Source organism: Loxodonta africana, chromosome 4 (genome assembly GCF_030014295.1).
Source record: "Loxodonta africana isolate mLoxAfr1 chromosome 4, mLoxAfr1.hap2, whole genome shotgun sequence".
In the NCBI taxonomy this organism is placed as follows: domain Eukaryota; kingdom Metazoa; phylum Chordata; class Mammalia; order Proboscidea; family Elephantidae; genus Loxodonta; species Loxodonta africana.
The window spans coordinates 25525824-25544739 of record NC_087345.1 but is presented as its reverse complement, the minus strand read 5'-3'; the positions used below and the strand labels follow the sequence as shown (position 1 = coordinate 25544739).

The 18916-nt window shown below is 39.7% G+C and overlaps 1 protein-coding gene across 4 annotated transcripts in view; it reads right to left on the bottom strand.

Moving 5' to 3' along the window:
• SLC41A2 (solute carrier family 41 member 2) overlaps positions 1-18916 on the bottom strand; it is a 169010-nt gene that overhangs the window by 107026 nt on the left and 43068 nt on the right. For all 4 annotated transcript variants that reach the window (XM_064283672.1, XM_064283671.1, XM_023539097.2 and 1 more), the window contains one exon: positions 3310-3417. In XM_064283672.1, the coding sequence (XP_064139742.1) occupies positions 3310-3417 (108 nt within the window). The remainder of the gene's footprint in view (positions 1-3309; positions 3418-18916) is intronic.

The following is an 18916-nucleotide window of genomic DNA, read 5'->3' as shown; positions in this document are numbered from 1 at the left end:
GTGAATATAACCAGTGTAAGCGAATTGCACATGTAAAAAATATTGAACTGGCAAATGTTTTGTTATAAATATTTTTACCATGATAAAACAATTAAGTCAATTAAACAACAATCAGAAAGTTAACCATTATGTGACTGGTTTATGGATGGTTTTTATTTTCTTCTTTGTTCTTTAGTAGTACTGGTATTATTAGAAATTTTATTTAATCAGTGAATTCTTAAAATTGGCAATTAGAAAAAGAAATAATCTCAGCTTTTGCCTAAATGTGGATTCTACAACGTAAATGACTTTAAAATTCAGAAAACATTAAGATGAAAGCCATAATATAAACTAAGAACACCTTAAAACTGTGAGGAACAGGAAGCCATCTAAAGACTGCCTTGTACATAAGCCAAAAACCAAACCCATTGCCATCGAGCCGATTCCGACTCACAGCGACCCTACAGAGCAGAGTAGAACTGCCCTTAGTTTCCAAGGAGCACTTGGTGGATTCAAACTGCCAACCTTTTGGTTAGCAGCCACAGCTCTTAACCACTACGCCACCCCAGTTTCTGCCTTGTAAATAGTGAGGTACTAAACATTTGAGAGACAATAAGAGGAAGAATGAAAAAGTGGAAAGGGGGACAGGAAAATCTTAATCCCTCACAGGTTCAGAGAGATTTGCGTGACTACTCCTAGTCATTAATTTCATCTAATCCACGAGCCAATTCTGTCTGCTCTATCTTAAAACTAGTTCCAGAACACAACTACCTCTTACTACATCAATGGCTACCTCCCTGAGCCAAGCCAGCATCATCTCTAGGCTGTACTATTACAATAGACTTTCAACTGGGCTCCTTGCTTCCAGTCCTTGGCCCCCTCTAGCCCTGACTCAGTAAAACAGTCAAAATAATCAGTTAAAAATATCCATCAGATCATATCACCCCTCTGTTCGCAGCCTTCCCATGGCTTCCCCTCTCACAACAGCCAAAATCATGTGATTTCCGCCCCCCCCACCCCGTCCCAGTCCTGTTGATCTCCATAACATTCATCTAACACAGTGACTGTCAAACTTAATGTATGTTAGAATCATCTGGAAAGTCTGTTATAATACAGATTGCTGAGCCATACCCTCAGTTTCTGATTCAGTAGCTCTGAAGTGGGGCCTGAGAATTTGCATCCTAAGTTCCCAGGTGATGGGGATGCTGCTAGTCAGGAGACCACACTCTGAGAACCACTAAGCTAACACATCAAGCAGAGTCCTGCCTCTGGGCCTTTGCATTGCTTGGGACACTCTCAGATCGCTCAGAACTGCTAATCAACTTTGTTGTTCACACATTTAAATATGAACAGACAACTAAATACAAACAGACATTTGAGGAAAATATCTAATACAAAACACAATGTCACAAAAAAGATTAAGATTAAATTCACCTTTATTCAGTTTTGGAAACCCTGGTGGCGTAGTGGTTAAGTGCTACAGCTGCTAACCAAGAGGCTGGCAGTTCAAATCTGCCAGGTGCTCCTTGGAAACTATGGGGCAGCTCTACTCTGTCCTATAGGGTCACTATGAGTAGGAATTGACTCGACAGCAGTGGGTTTTTTTAGTGGGTTTATTCAGTTTTAATACTGAAACATCTGGTCAAATTAAACAAAGAATTTCATTTACAGCATATTCCTTTTAACCAGAATGCCTTCATTATGGCCTATTTCAAAATGGATAACCTAAAACCAAACCTACTGCCATCGAGTCAATTCCAACTCACAACAACCCTATAGGACAGAGTAGAGCTACCCCATAGTTTCCAAGGCCATAATCTTTATGGAAGCTGACTGCCATATTTTTCTCTCGTGGAGCCGTTGGTAGGTTCGAACTGCTGAGCTTTCAGTTAGCACCCACGCACTTAACCACTGTGCCACCAGGGCTTCTTCTCAAAATGGATGGGCACATTTAATCTATTATTTGGGTCTAAACAAATGCCAGATAATGCTCAAGAATGTTGCTATTAAAAATATTCTGAGGTTGGGCTAGCCAAAATTTTAGTTTTCCTGGCAAAGCTATCAAGCTGCTTAAATGTTTGTATGCTTAACTCTATTTATAAGAATAAAGTTCATTTTCCAACAAAATGAAATGAAAACCACATTTTAACTTCCATTCTAATAACCTTCTTTTCCCTCAAATGTTGCTGCTTTTGTTTTTCAAGACCTCTTTTTTATTCTCCTCTTCTGCCAAAAAGCCTTTCCAATTGCATTCTAGCTAGGTAATCTATCAGTTCTTATAACATAATGCAAGTGCAGACCATTGGGAAAAGATGGCACCTGGAAAAAAAATCAGTAAAACATACATTATACCACCACCTGTCTACACTCTGGTGGTTTGCATGTTGCTATGGTACTGGATGCTGTACTGCTAGTGTTTCAAATATCAACACGGTCCTCCAAGGTGGGCAAGCTTCAGTGAAGCTTCCAGTCTAACACAGACTAGGAAGAAAGGCCTGGTGATCTACTTGTGACAATTAGTCAATGAAAGCCTTACGGATTAAAACAGAACACTGTCTGATTCAATTGCCTTGGACATGTCATCAGAAGGGATCAATCAATAGCAAGAGGAGGACGTCATGTTTGGTGAAGCAAAGGGCCAGTGCAGGTGTGGGAGACCTTCGGTGAGATGGACCGACACAACAGCCAGAACAATGGACTCCAACACAGTGGTGACTGTGAGGACGGTGTAAGGACCAGGCAATGTTTCGCTCTGTTGTACACAAAGTCTTCATGAGTCAGAGTCAGCAGCAGCTAACAACAACAACAATATACGTTATGATATACCTAACTATATATAAGTATAGATTCCAGGTATAGAAGGATCTACACCAAAATGTTAATAGTGGTTATCTCTAGGTGGAGAATTGGAGGAAGTTTATAATTTTTTTCTATATATGTATTTAACCCATTTTTAGGTTTTATTACTAGCAGATGTTATTTTACATCACAAAAAGCTTAAACACCAATCAACCAACCATCCAACCGTGAAAAATCTCAATACCTGACTTACCCCATGTCTTAAACACTGACGGTCATTGCCAGAATATTCTGACATAAAAGGAGGCAAAGTATACTACTACTTCTCAGGATAAAGGAGAACATATACTTCTCAGATTAGAAACTCTAATCTGATTATCAGGTTATATCAGACATAACTACCTAGCACAGCCCCGAGTGATCCAGAAACTTAGCAATAACTGGGAAAAAACTTTTTCCTGGTACAAGCTCTCCTTAGTAGACAGAAACAGCGTAAGTAATATACATACTTCCAGGGGGTAAAAAACTTACTGCAGTGGACAATCTGGACGCCAAAGTCATTTCTAAATTCCCTTTGAGACCAAGAAGTGCAGGAACGAGAATGAAGACTTCCGTTACTTTTTTGAATACCTCCCAGTGCTGTAAGAAAAAAGCAAAATTTTCTGACAGTTAAAAACACTTTAGGACAAAGATGTTTTTAAACTTCCCAGCATTTTGCTAACTTTGCATCTACATCTGGAATGACTACAGGTCACTTAATCAGTAAACACTCAGCATAACACCATTCTCCCGGGCTTTGAAGCCTTGAGTTACTTTAGAAGCTTCAACTAGCATTGGAGTGATAGCTAACATGGTCATTACATCCCATTCTACATCTAGTTTCCTATACAATCCTGAGTTTCTTAGATTTTGCTTTACCCCTTTACGATGGAAAGAGGCAGTATGGCTGGTGGTTAAAGAGCATAGAGCCTGGAACCAGATAACCTGGATTTGAATCCTGGTTCTAACATTTACTATACAACCCCACAGAAAATTACAGTAGTGTTATTATCTAATTTAATAAATGAGAAAATAAAGAACGAGAAATTCAATCATTTTCCCAAAGGTCAAAAGATGGGACCTAGAGTTGATCTCAGGAGTTCTGAGCAGTCCCATGATCTGGTCCCCATTCTAGGCTGTGAGGCAAGAGGTTCCAGGGCACAGAATCATAAACAGAGCAGTAAACTGGAAAGTAAAAGATTTGGGATTCTAGGCATGGATCTGTCAACCTGGCTGTGTGGTCTCAGACGAGTCGCGTACGTACCTTTCTGATCTCAATTTCTTCTGCCATGAAAATAGGATAGCATCTGCCCTGTCAAGCCCTCAGAGAATACCATGATAATGAAAATGGCAGATAGTAAAGCATTTTCTACACTGACAAGACCATATAGATGTAAAGTGCTATTTTACGAATGTTATTTAGAAGTGATTTTCCCATTAAAAGACTTGATGGACTAAGTATAATAACTTTATGTCAAAAAGGATAGAGAACACACAAGCATAACCTAAATCCATCAGATAAATGAAAGGAAAATTCAATTTGCCCCCCAAGTTTTCCTAGTGGCTGTTTCAAATAAATATAACTAGGGCCTAAACAGAGTTTTTTTGTAAAGAGAGTTTAGGAAATGATCAGTCTTGGGTAAAATCCTGGTTCTAAGAATTCCCAAGTGAATCCCTCCAGGGTTCAAGACAATTCAGTATGGACCTGAAAAGGTACTATGCATCCAGAACCAGCTCACTCCAGAATGCCAGATCCTTTAGCCTGTCAAAAACCTAAAACAATTTTATCTATGTTTTATGATGGGTTAAGAACTCTAGTGTGCTAGCAGCATATTCGCCCTTCAGAGATGATGGTGATGATGGTGGTGATGACTATGATAACAACAGACAATAATCATTATTATGGAGTACTGAGTTTCAGGTTTACGGTGATGGAGAAATTGCACTGATGAAGGGTAGGGTTGCACATTCCAATTAATTGGCCTAATAACATGTTTCATGCTTCTGTTCTACCTCCTAGCTCACTGCATAGTGCTTGGGGTCTTAAAAGCTTGCAAGTGGGCGTCTGAGGCACAGTTTGTCTCTATTCACCTGGAGCAACAGAGGAAAAAGTGGAGTCAGGAGTAGGAGGAGGAAATGAAATGTGTGGCTAATTGCCTCCATGAACAACTACCTCCTTTGCCATCAGACCAGAAGAACTGGATGGTGCCAGCTACCATTACTGAACATTTTGATCAAAGATTCTACAGAAAAATTCTGATCAAAACAGTGAAAATGCAGAACAGAATTTCAAATTCTCATGGAATCCATGAGAGCCATGGAGGCTGGATGAACCCCCAGGACTACTGCCCTGAGATAATCTTTAAACCTTAAACCAAAAATACCCCCTGAAATCTTCTTAAAACCAGCCAATAGTTTAGATTAACTAGTAAAGAATGTCTGCCTTGAGCATTATGCTTTCTAAGATCTATCTATATGGGCTCAAAAGGAGACCTGGGGGCTCAGTAGTTAAAGCCATCATAGGTTCAAAACCACGAGCGGCTCCTTGGGAGAAAGATGTGGCAGTAAGCTTCTGTAGAGATTTACAGCCTTGAAAACCCAACGGGGTCTCAATGAATCGGAACTGACTCGACAGCAGTGGGTTTTTTTGGTTTATATGGGATCAAACTGACAACAGCAATTCAAAAGATTACACAGAAAACTTAAGACGGCAGTGAGTTTATGTTAATGGGGAAGGAACAACTCAGAAAAGGAGGGTGAGAATGGTTGTGCAACTCGAAGAATGTAACCAATGTCACTGAAATGTGCATGTTGAAACTTGAATCGGTATATGTTTTTGCTGTGCATATTCTCAACAAAAAATAAATTATTTAAAATATGATAATAAATACTGACAATATTTAACATTTACTGAATGATTGCTACGTGTTAGCCACTATCCTTTAGGTTTACTCATCTAATTTTCACAGTAAACCTGTAAGTATTATTTTTATCAGACCAGAGATAATTCAGGAATACATCTTATCCAAGTTATCATTTTAAGACTCCTACCTATATGATATTATTTTAGAAACACCAGAATAATATCTAAATATCTCTATTGGTCACATGCTATCATATTTACATCTGTTGGGAAGCATTCCTTGGGTTGTTATTAACTCTTTCCAAGACCAATTCAAATCGAATACTCCTGTGAGAACTATGAAATCCCTAACACCTTAGCATCGATATGGTAACAATAACAGGTATTAATTACATCAGCCTTCCTCATGCGAAAGTCTACATTCTTTTCTCTACACCTGCAGAAGTGTACTTGCAAAGGTTCCCAAACATAAACATCTACATTCTAAGAACAGCCATCTGAAGAAGTACAAATAAATTGAAAAAAAATTTTTTTGTCATTCTTATATAACCACTATTATTTACTAATGGGATGTGCACACCTGTTGAGCACTGCACAATCTCTCAAACCTCGAAATTACCTTCGTTTCCTGTTCCACATCGGTACTTACGTGCTTTTCATCACAGCAGCCGCTTAAAACCAAGCTTTGCAAAGATATGTCATCGAAAAGAATGGAGTATAATTTAATGTTGAAATGTTGAACCACCCTGACCTAATAGTCTGTGCAGTGTTCAAGAGATGTCGCTGTGTTTCCCTCCAAAATCAAAAATATCCTGCGGCACACAGAGTTCACTGTGGCACCCTGGGATGTCTTAACACAGATTTTGGGAACTACAGGAACAGTGAGAAACAGTATAGCACGGTAGTCACGAGGAAAGGCTCCACACTTAGATAGAGAAAACAGCTGCCACGGAGTCAGTTCTGACTCATGGCAACCTCATCTGTGTCAGAGTAGATCTGTGCTCCGTAGGGTTTTCAGTGGCTGATTTTTCTGCAGTAGAGCACCAGGCCTTTCTTCTGAGGTACCTCTGGGTACAGCTAACCGCCGACTTTTCAGTTAGCAGTGAGCACGTTACTGTTTGCACCACCCAGGGAATCCTAGGATGAAATCCTGCCTCTACATCTTACTGTGTGTGACTTGGTCAAACTATGCTTTACCTCTTTATCTAAAATTGGGAGATGAATGTACCTGATCCATAAGGTTGTGCTCAGGACTGTGCCGCACATTGTAATAAATAACAATGATGGAGCGCTTATTAGCTATAACATCAAGATATATTATCAGTTAATTTTCTTGCCAAGAAGAGGTAATGCAGAAGAGTTCAGAGGGGGAATGCCGAGGTGGCTAATGCCAAAAATAAATTTCACCTATTTACAAATTTGAACTTGATACAGACATGGCATCTCAAGGATGGAGGTTTAAGCACCCCACGGGCCTTTGCAGGTATGCGTGTGGCCACAGCTTTTTTGTAGTGTTTGGCTGGCATAGACCAGTTATTATCCAAAAGTTTTCCGTCTTGCTAGGCTGCCCCTTTCCTGGTCCTCCAGTCAGAGAAAGCAGGCTTTTTTGGGAGCTTTTTGTGTTTGTATTCATTGGTATTTCCGGGTTGCTAGCTTCTTCAGCTCCAAGTCTGGGATAAATGAAGAAAAAAGAAAACCCAGAAAAACCACTGTGGGTTGTTCCTCTAGTTCCAAGGTCTCTAGCCAGTCTGCTTCCTCCTCTCTACCGTTCAGAGTTTTCTTATGTTTATTTCATACAAAACTTCCAGAGCTTTTAGTTTTACTTAACAGGAGGAACATGTAAAAGAATGTCTACTCTATCTTACCAAAAATGGAAGTCCATGTGTTGCCTTTTCAGTAAAAAAAACAGGAAGTGCTGTTACCTAATAGCTGGGGTCACAGAAGCGTTCAGAGGTATTTTTTCTTCAATACAAACTCTAAAACTATAGCTGTATTCTATAAAGGGGACAAACATGGTGATGTCATTCTAGTTTTGTTAATTGAGACACTGGTGACAAAAATTACTTTAACACTGCTATCACCCTCTTACCTTTCCTTTGCACTTTCAAAACCCTGGCATTTTATCCACAAAACTTCAAAGCATCCTTTTCCTCTCTGATCTACTTTCCACATCCGAAGAGTAACCCGAAAAAACCAAACCCATTGCTGTTGAGTCATCCTGAACTGCCCCATAGGGTTTCCAAGGCTGTAATCTTTATGGAAGCAGACTGCCACATTTTTCTACTCCTTTTGGTTAGCGGCAGAGTGCTTAACCACTGCAGCACCCTCTCAAAATTCCAGGATTAGAAATATAACTCAGGAATATTGCATCATTCAATCTGAATTCTGAAACACACACATGCTGCAGCAGCAGTAGAGTAATAAAACAAGGAAGATGTGAGAGCTGTAATATGGTTTATTTCAAAGCATTACTTTTCAGCATTACAACAAGACTCTTCACAGAATACAACAGAATCTCAAGGCTCTGTAGACACTGACTTTTAAAAGTACCCTAATGATTCGCATAAATTTCCCAAGGAATTATTGGATGTTCCGAAGGTATTAATTCAGCTAACCTACTATTTACTTGAGGTTGATGGGGGGCTACCACGGGCCTTATTTTATAGAATCCCAGCGTTAAGTCTATGGACAACCCAAGACACGCATACGGCATGTTATACAGAAGACAGGATCTATTCACAAGAGAGGGCTCTCGGCACTTACCGGGTGTATATTCTTGGGCAAATCATTTAAAAATCTATTTTCAGTTAGGGAAGAAAAGACAAAGGGCTTGGACTAGGTGATTTCTAAGGATCTTTCCAATTCTGACATTTTATGATCTAAAACTGAAAATTTGGTTTATCAAAATTCAGGAATCCTTTTAACGGAGACGTATTTGATTTATTCATTCAACAAAAAGTTATTAAATGTCTGCCCTGTGTAAGACATATCGGCAGAGTGCTAAAGGGCTTAAAAAAAAAAAAAAGATCAATGGTTCCCAAACTTTAGCCTGCATCAGAATCACCTGGAAGGCTGGTAAAAACAGATTAATGGGCCCCAGTCCTACCCCAGGGTTTCTAATTCAGTAGGTCTAGAATGGGGCCTGAAAATTTGTGTTTTTATCTAACAAATTACCAAATGATGCTCACGCTGCTGGTCCAGGGAGCACACATTGAGAAGCACTGGTTTAGATAACCCGGAAGACCACAGAAGGGCCATGTCCTAGGCTGGAGGAATAAAGGCTCTAGAGATGTTGTTCTTGTCTCTCGTGCACACTTTCCATTTCCCTTCCTTTAATGATACCCACCCCACTCCTCTGAAAAGAAGTTCAACTCCCATTCTATGAGGTTTTGGTAAGACTATCAATCTTAGTGTCCACCAGCCCCCAGAGGTACAAACATAACCCAAACTGAGTTAATCACAGGACCATATACCCATAGTCACACCAACTGGTCCATGTGATCAAAAAACTAGCCAACTAAAGGGTTCTTCCCTAGAATCTTTCGAATTGAAGGCAGCTTGTAAAACAAGCTAAAAGGATATGACCCCACAGCTGTCAGCAGCTATAAGCAGTAGGAAAGAATGAGACCAAGAGACAAAATTGAAGTTGAAATGAAAGAAAATGAGAGAAGGTAAGGATAAAATTAAGTTTCTGATCTAGTCGCATCTAAGATAGGCTGTACCACTGTTCTTTTCAGTTACATGAAACAATGCATTTTCTTTTGTTGCTTGAACTAACTGGAATTAGGTTTCAATTTCTTACAACAAAAGAGTTTTGACTGGGTTTAATTCAGCCACTTACCAGCTGTGCGACCTTAGGCAAATCATTTAATCTTTAAACTTCATGTGTAAAATGAAAATAGCATCACTGTTATGGGTTGAATTGTGTCCTCCAAAAAGATAGGTTTCAGACCTAACTCCCAGTACCTGTGAAGGTGATCTTATTTGAACATAGGGTCTTTTCAGATATAATCAAGTAACAAGAGGTGTCTTGGTCATCTAGTGCTGCTATAACAGAAATACCAAAAGTGGATGGTTTTAATAAAGAGAAGTTTATTCCTCACAGTAAAGTAGGCTAAAAGTCCAAATTCAGGGCGTCAGCTCCAGGGGAAGGCTTGCTCTGTGTCGGCCTCCTCATAGCTCTTCCCCTGGACTAGGAGCTTCTCTGCACAGGAACCCTGGGTCCAAAGGACATGCTCTGCTCCCAGTGCATCTTTCTTGGTGGTATGAGGTCCCCAACTCTCTGCTTGATTCCCTTTCTTTTTATGTCTTGTAAGATGAAAAGTGGTGTAGGCCATACCCTAGGGAAACTCCCTTTACGCTGCATGAGGGCTGTGACCTTAGTAAGGGTGTTACAATCCCACCCAAATCCTTTTTAACGACAGAGATTATGACTTATACCACACAGGAAAATCACAAAATGGAGGACAACCACACATGGCCTAACCAAGCTGACAAATATTTTGGGGGGACACAGTGCAATCCATTACAGGAGGTTATTAGGATGGACCCTAATATGACTGGTATCCTTCTGAAAAGAGATACAGACACACAGGGAGAAAGGCAGGTGAAGATGGGGGCAGAGACTAAACTAATTCATCTACAAGCCAAGGAATGCCAAGAATTGCTGGCCCTCACTGAAAAGCTGGAGAAAGGCATGGGACAGATTCACCCTCAGAAGGAATCAACACTTCTGACACCCTGATTTCAGACTTCTTGCCTCCAGAACGGTGAGGGAATACATTTTACTTTTAGCCACTCAATTTGTGGTACTTTTTACAGCAGCCCTAGGAAACTAATAAAATCACCTAACTCAGAAGTTCATCGTAAGTATCAAATAATTTATGTAATGCCTTGACACAGAACATTCAATGAATGACATTTGTTAACATTTAATGAACATTTCTCTCCCAGATTCTGTAACAGTTGCTTTACACGCTCTTTTACAAACTTCTTTAACCTGGGGTGCAAAAATGAATAAAGGGGTATTGTAAGGCACAAGGACACGAAAGCAGGTGTATGAGTCAGGATCAACCACAGAACAGAACCAACAGGAGATATATAGATACAGACATGGGCATAGACACAGAGATTGATTTAGACTGAGATTGATTTTAAGGAATTGACTCAGAGGATTTTGAGGGGTGTCAAGTCTGAAATCTGTAGGGCAGGCCAGGCGGCATGAAATCAGGCAGCATTCTGTGTTAGAGTCTTGAGAATTTCTTCTTCTTTGGGAAACCTAAGTTTTATCTCAAATTGCTCCTTTCATTGATTAGATGAGGTCCACCCGCTTTACTGAGATGATACAATCAGTGTCCTTAAAGTCAGCTGACTTTAGATGTTAACCACATCTATAAAATATCTTCACAGCTACATCTGGATTAGTGCTTGATTAAGTAACTGGGGACCTATGTGCCTAACCAAGTTGACGAGACTGTATCAAGATACGTTAGATTGGGACAAGAGCTCGCTCCTTTGGAATAAGCTCAAATATGTAAAAGCAGTCATTCTATATCCTCATAGGTCTTTTTGGTACCTCTGTAGAATTCCTACAGCACTTGCTTTTTACCTCTTAAGGTACTTCAAATATGCAGTCATACACTACAGTTATAATCCATACATTTGTATTTCCTACTACTAAAGAATTTCTTTATATTGAGGTGTAATCCATACTGAACGCTGTAGTCTTTGATCTTCATCAGTAAGTGCTTTAAGTCCTCTCGCTTTCAGCAAAAAAGGTTGTATCATCTGCATGTCCCAGTATGTTAATGAGTCTCCTTCCAATCCTGATGTCTCATTCTTCTTCATATAGTCCAACTTCTCTGATTATTTGCAGCTTCTCAGATTATTGCTCAGCACACAGACTGAATAGGTATGGTCAAAGGATACAACCCTGATGCACATCTTCCTGAGTTTAAACCACACAGTATCCCCTTGTTCTGTTCAAACCACTGACTCTTAAATCTATGTACAGGTCCTCGTGAGCACAATTAAGTAAGTGTTCTGGAATTTCCATCTTCACATGAGGATGGCGCAGGACCGGGCAGTGTTTTGTTCTGTTGTACGTAGGGTCGCTATGAGTTGGAATCAATTTGATGGCACCTAATAACAACAATAACTACTACTGAAAAGGCACAGATATTGGGTTAGAATTTTTGGCTTTGAATCCTCAAGCTGCATTTACTAGCTGAATGTACTCCCTGATGCTCAATTTTCTCATTTGTAAGGTAAAGGTAATATCTATAAAACTTGGTCTTTGAATTATACCTCCAACTCAAAACAAGTGATCTTGGCAATTTTTCACAGTAAACATTAATTGATGATGCAAGCTGACTGATAATTCAAAAAGAAAAATAGAAAACAGGGAGGACTACAGGAGATCTTACACACAACAGGAACAAGACGGAGTATTAAACAGAAGGGAGATAGTGGCCAAGTAGTCTGCCTTAATCTGCCATCTGTCAAAATATTAGAATATTACTTTAAGACAGTAATGGCCATTTAACTGTGAGAAAATAAATTTCTCTGTTAAAGTCATCCACTTGTGGTATTTCTGTTATAGCAGCAATAGATAGCTAAGACAGAAGAAATATACAGTCACTGCACCACAAAGAATTGGTTGACATTCATCCATTTCAGGAGGTAGCATATGATCAAGAACCAATGATAATGAAGGAAGAAGTACAAGCTGTATAAAGGCACTGGTGAAAAACAAGGCTCTAGGAATTGATGGAATACCAACTGAGATGTTTCCACAAACGGATGCAACACTGGAAGCGCTCACTCATCTATGCCAAGAAATTTGGAAGACAGCTAACTGACAAGAAAAGATCCATATCTGTGCCCATTTCAAAGAAAGGTAATTTAACAGAATGCAGAAATTATCGAACTATACCATTAATATCACACACAAGTAAAATTTTGCTAAAGATCATTTGAAAACAGTTGCAGCAGTACATGGACAGGGAACTGCCTGAAATTGAAGCTGGATTCAGAAGGGGATGGGGAACGAGGGATATCACTGCCAATGTCAGATGGATCTTGGCTGAAAGCAGAGAATGTTTACCCGTATTGTACTGACTATGCAAAGGCATTCAACTGTGTGGATCATAACAAAATATGGATAACACTGAAAATAACAGGAATTCCAGGACACTTAATCATGCTCATGCAGAACCTGTATATAGGTCAAGAGACAGTAATTTGAACAGAACAAGGGGATAGCGTGTAGTTTAAAATCAGGAAATTTTCTATGTGTCAGGGTTGTATCCTTTCACCATACTTATTCAGCCTGTATGCTGAGCAAATAATTTGAGAAGCTGGACTATAGGAAGAAGGACATGGCATCAGAGTTGGTGGAAAAATCATTAATAACCTGCAATATGCAGGTGACACAATGTTGCTTGCTGAAAGTGAAGAAGACTTGAACCACTTACTGATGAAGATCAAAGACTACACCCTTCAGTATAGATTACACCTCAACATAAAGAAAACAAAAATCCTCACAAGTGGACCAATAGGCAACGCCATGATAAACAGAGAAAAGACTGATGTTGTCAAGGATTTCCCTTTTCTTAGAACCATAATCAATACCCCTGGAAGCAGCAGTCAAGAAATGCAATGATGCACTGCATTGGTCAAATCTGCTATAAAGGACCCCCAAAGTGCTCCTTGGATGCAAGGATGGTGAGACTTTGTCTCATGTACCTTGGGCATATTATCAGGAAGGACCAGCCCCTGGAGAACAACATGCTTGGTAAGGTAGAGGGTCAGCAAAAAAAAAAAGGAAGATGCTGGACAAGACGGGTTGACACAGTGGTTGCAACAATGGCCTCACACAGCAATGACTGTGAGGATGGCCAGGACAGTGCTTCATTCTGCTGTTCATAGGGTCGCTATGAGTGGAAACTGACTCAGCGACACCTAACAACAACAACAACAAAGTGTAAGAAGCAGAGATGTCACTTTGAGGACTAAGGTGCACCTGACTCTAGCCATGATATTTTCAATCACCTCATATGCATGCAAAAGGTGGACAATGAATAGGGAAGACCAAAGAATTACGGTGCTGACAAAGAATACTGAATACACCACCGGCTGCCAGAATCACAAACAAATCCGTCTTGGAAGAAGTACAGCCAGAATGCTCCTTAGAAGCGAGAACGGTGAGACTTTGTCTCACACACTTTGGACATGTTATCAGGTAGGACTGGCCCCTGGAGAAGGACATCATGCTTGGTAGAGGGTCAGCAAAAAAGAAGAAGACCCTCAACGAGATGGACTGACACAGTAGCTGCACAATGGGCTGGATGTTGCAGGACAAGGCAGTGTTTCGTTCTGTTGTGCATGGGATCGCTCTGAGTCAAAATCAACTCAACAGCACCTAACAGCAATAACAACAATCCTGAATTTGATGATCTAGCTGAGGTGGCACATGCAGAGACAAACTTAAAATTTTTTAATTGTTGGAGGCAGAGCCAAGGTGGCAGAATAGACAGATGCTTCTGGTGAGCCCTCTTTACAACAAAGACCTGAAAAACAAGTGAAACGAGTATATTTGTGACAAACTAGGAGCCCTGAGCATCAAATGCAAGCTTAGAAAACAAACAGAGGGGCAGGGGGAGGAAGAGACGGTTCAGAAGCAGAGAGGAGTTACTGGACCTGAATCGCAGGGAGCTCTCAGCACCACTCCCAGAGCCGCGGAGGTGGCAGGCTGGTACTAGTGTTCGACTGCAGTTTCCTTAGGGAGAAGCAGCCAGCCACACAGCCTACTCACACCTCCGGAACCCAAGAAGAATGGCACTCTCAGTGAAAGCTAAGTACTTCGTATATTTTACCGTGCATCCCCCACCCCGAAACCGGCTTCAGCAGATGAATTCCCTGGGCCTGAGACACGCCCTGTTGAGCACCTAGAGCCATCCTCCCAGCCTTGGCGAAGGAAAAAATTTGCATTTGGGGGAAAAGATAATTTGCCATATCCACTAACCGGGGAGCTCAGGACAGAAGTGGCTCCTGTCCAGGCATTAACAGTCTGTGGACTTTGAGCAACTGTCCCCTCTGCATGTACCTGTGTGGGCCTATTTCAGGAGAATAGGCCCTTGTTGGCAGACTGCAACCATTTCAGTTGTGTGGTAGAGAGGTGAGTGTTTGATATTTGACATTGCTTTGCCTATTAAACAGGGTCCTCACCTACCCACATCAGGGGCCTAAGGACTGGTAACTCTACTCAGGTCTCCCAGCCACCCGCGACAGGGGTCCAAGGATAACTGGACCTCCCAGTCCTTACAACCAAAAACATTGGGTGCCCACAGTCCATCTGCAGAACCCACCCACCTGCACACTCTAGGGAACAGGGACACACTACCCTCACAGACCCTTGGGGGTCAGTTCTCAACCCCCTGCCTTGTTCAGAGAGTGACCCCCTGCTGCAACCAGATACCGGTACCTACACCAATCAACCCTGCCCCTCTAAGACTGTAGGACAGAGCATGTAACACACACTTGATGATCAGCTACTTGGACACCTGAGCTGAATTCATACAAGAAAAGTGAATAGACTCCTAGACTAATATACCTGATAACGGCTCTGGGGACAGGACGTCAGAGCTCCAAAGGTGAAAATAATCAAGATAGCTCACTCAAGCAACCCATTTGGGCATATCTAAACAAAACAAAGCAAGAAGCTATGACACAATAAGCAAACATAAACTGATACAATAACTTATAGATGGCTCGGAGGCAACAGTCAATACCAAGTCACATAAAGAACCAGACCATGATCACCACAACAAGCTCTCAAAACAAAGAATCCAGGGATCTTCTAGATGAAACTGCATTCCTGGAATTACCAGAGGCAGAATACAAAATTTTAATATACAGAACCCTCCAAGACATCCGGAAAGAAATGAGGCAATATGTAGAGCAAGTCAAGGAACACACAGATAAAGCAACTGAAGAAATTAGAAAGATTATTCAGGAACATAATGAAAAATTTAATAAGCTGGAAAAATCCACAGGCAGACAGCAATCAGAAATTCAGAAGATTAACAATAAAATTACAGAAATAGTCAACTCAACAGAAAGTCAGAAAACAGAAAGGCGCAAACAGAAGCCAGAATTTCTGAACTTGAAGATAAATCACTTGGCACTAATATATTTGAAGAGAAATCAGATAAAAGAATTTAAAAAATGAAGAAACTTTAAGAATCATGTGGGACTCTATCAAGAGAAATAACCTATGAGTAATTGGAGTACCAGAACAGGGAGGGATAACAGAAAATACAGAGAGAATTGTTGAAGATCTATTGGCAGAAAACTTCCCTGATATCGTGAAAGATGAGAAGATATCTATCCAAGATGCTCATCGAACTCCACATAAAGTAAATGTTAAAAGAAAGTCACCAAGGCATATTATAATCAAACTTGCCAAAACCAAAGATAAAGACAGAATTTTAAGAGCAGCTAGGGATAAACAAAAAGCCACCTACAAAAGGGAGCCAGTAAGAATAAGCTTGGACTACTCGGCAGAAACCATGCAGGTGAGAAGATAATGGGATGACTTATTTAAAAAATTGAAGGAAAAAAATTGCCAACCAAGAATCATATATCCATCAAAACTGTCTCTTAAATATGAAGGTGAAAATAGGACATTTCCAGGTAAACAGAAGTTTAGGGAATTCGTAAAAACCAAACCAAAACTACAAGAAATACTAAAGGGAGTTCTCTGGTTAGAAAATAAAAAATATTAGGTATCAACCCAAGACTAGAACACTGGGCAGAGCAATCAGAAGTCAACGCAGACAGGGAAAAAAAAAAAAGTAAAAACAGGGTAACAGCAATGTTATTATACAAAAGAAGACAACATTAAAACAATAAAGAGGGACTAAGAAATGTAATCATAGATCTTCCATATGCAGAGGAAGATACGGCAATACAAAGAAATAAAAGTTAGGTTTAAATTTAGAAAAATACGAGTAAACTACAAGGTAACCACAAAGGAGATAAACTATCCTACTCATCAAAATAATATACAAGAAAAAAATAGTGACTCAGCAGAAACAAAATCAACAACAATGAATACGAGGAAAGCACAATATATAAAGATAACCTACTCAGCACATAAAATTAAGTCGGAAAAAGAACCTGTCGACAATGCAAAAAAAGACATCAAAATGATAGCACTAAATTCATATCTATCCATAAATTACACTGAATGTAAATGAACTAAATGCACCAATAAAGGGAGTGTGGAAGAATGGATTAAAAAACACAATCCGTCTATATGCTGCCTACAGGAGACACACCTTAGACTTAGAGACACAAACAAACTAAAGCTTAAAGGATAGAAAAAAACGTTATCAAGCAAAAAACAGTCAAAAAGAGCAGGAGTGGCAATATTAATTTCTGACAAAATAGACTTTAAAGTTAAATCCATCAGAAAGGATAAGGAAAGACACTATACAATGACGAAAGGGACAATATACCAAGAAGACATAACCATATTAAATATTTATGCACCCAATGACAAGGCTGCAAGATACATAAAATAAATTCTATCAGCTTTGAAAAGCGAGACAGACAGCTCCACAATTATAGTAGGAGACTTCAACAAACCACTTTCGGTGAAGGACAGGACATCCAGAAAGGAGCTCAACAAAGACATGGAAGATCTAAATGCCACAATCAATCAACGTGACCTACAGACATATACAGAACACTCCACTCAACACCAACCAAGTATACTTTCTTTTCTAGTACACATGGAACATTCTCTAGAATAGACCACATTTTGGGTCATAAAGCAAGCCTTAGCAGAATCTGAAACATTCCAATATTACAAAGCATCTTTTCTGACCATGAGCCCATAAAAGTGGAAAACAGTAACAGAAAAAGCAGGTAAAGAAATCAAACACCTGGAAACTGAACAATACCGTGCTCAAAAAGATTGGATTATAGAAGACATTAAGGATGGAATAAAGAAATTCAGAGAATCCAATGAGAATGAAAACACTTCCTATCAGAACCTTTGGGACACAGCAAAAGCAGTGCTCAGAGGCCAATTTATATCAATAAACTCACATATCCAAAAAGAAGGGCCAAAATCAAAGAATTATTCTTACAACTTGAACAAATAGAAAGAGAGCAACAAAATAAACCCTCAGGCACCAGAAGAAAACAAATAATAAAAATTAGAGCAGAACTAAAGGAAATAGAAAACAGAAAAACAAATGAAAGAATAGACAAGACCAAAAGCTGGGTGTTTGAAAAAAATCAACAAAATTGATACACCATTGGCCTAACTGACAAAGAAAAACAGGAGAGGAAGCAAATAACCTGAATAAGAAATGAGATGGATGATATTACAACAGACTCAACTGAAAAGAATCATATCCAATTACTATGAAAAACTGTACTCTAACAAATTTGAAAACCTAGAAGAAATGGATGATTTCCTAGAAACTCACTACCTACCTAAACTAACACAAACAGAGGTAGAACAACTAAATAGATCCATAACAAAATAGACTGAAAAGGTAATCAAAAAACTCCCAACAAGAAAAAGCCCTGGCCCAGACTGCTTCACTGCAGAGTTCTACCAAACTTTCAGAGAAGAGTTAACACCACTGCTACTAAAGGTATTTCAGAGCATAGAAAAGGACGGAATATTCCGAAATTCATTCTATGAAGCCAGCATACCACTGATACCAAACCCAGGTAAAGACACCACTAAAAAAGAAAATTACAGACATATATCCCTCATGAACTTAGATGCAACAATCCTCAATAAAATTCTACCCAATAGAATTCAACAACATGTCAAAAAAATAATTCACCATGACCAAGTGGGATTCATACCAGGTATGCAGGGATGTTTCAAATTTAGAAAAACAATTAATATAAAACATCACCTAAACAAAAGACAAGAACCACATGATTTTATCAACTGATGCAGAAAAGGCATTTGACAAAGTTCAACACCCATTCATGATAAAAACTCTCAGCGAAGTAAGAATAGAAGGAAAATTCCTCAACATAATAAAGGGCATTTATACAAAGCCAACAGCCAACATCACCCTAAATGGAGAGAGCCTGAAGGCATTCCCACTGAGATCGGGAACAAGACAAGGATGCCCTTTATTATCACTCTTATTCAACATTGTGCTGGAGGTCTTAGCCAGAGCAATTAGGCTAGATAAA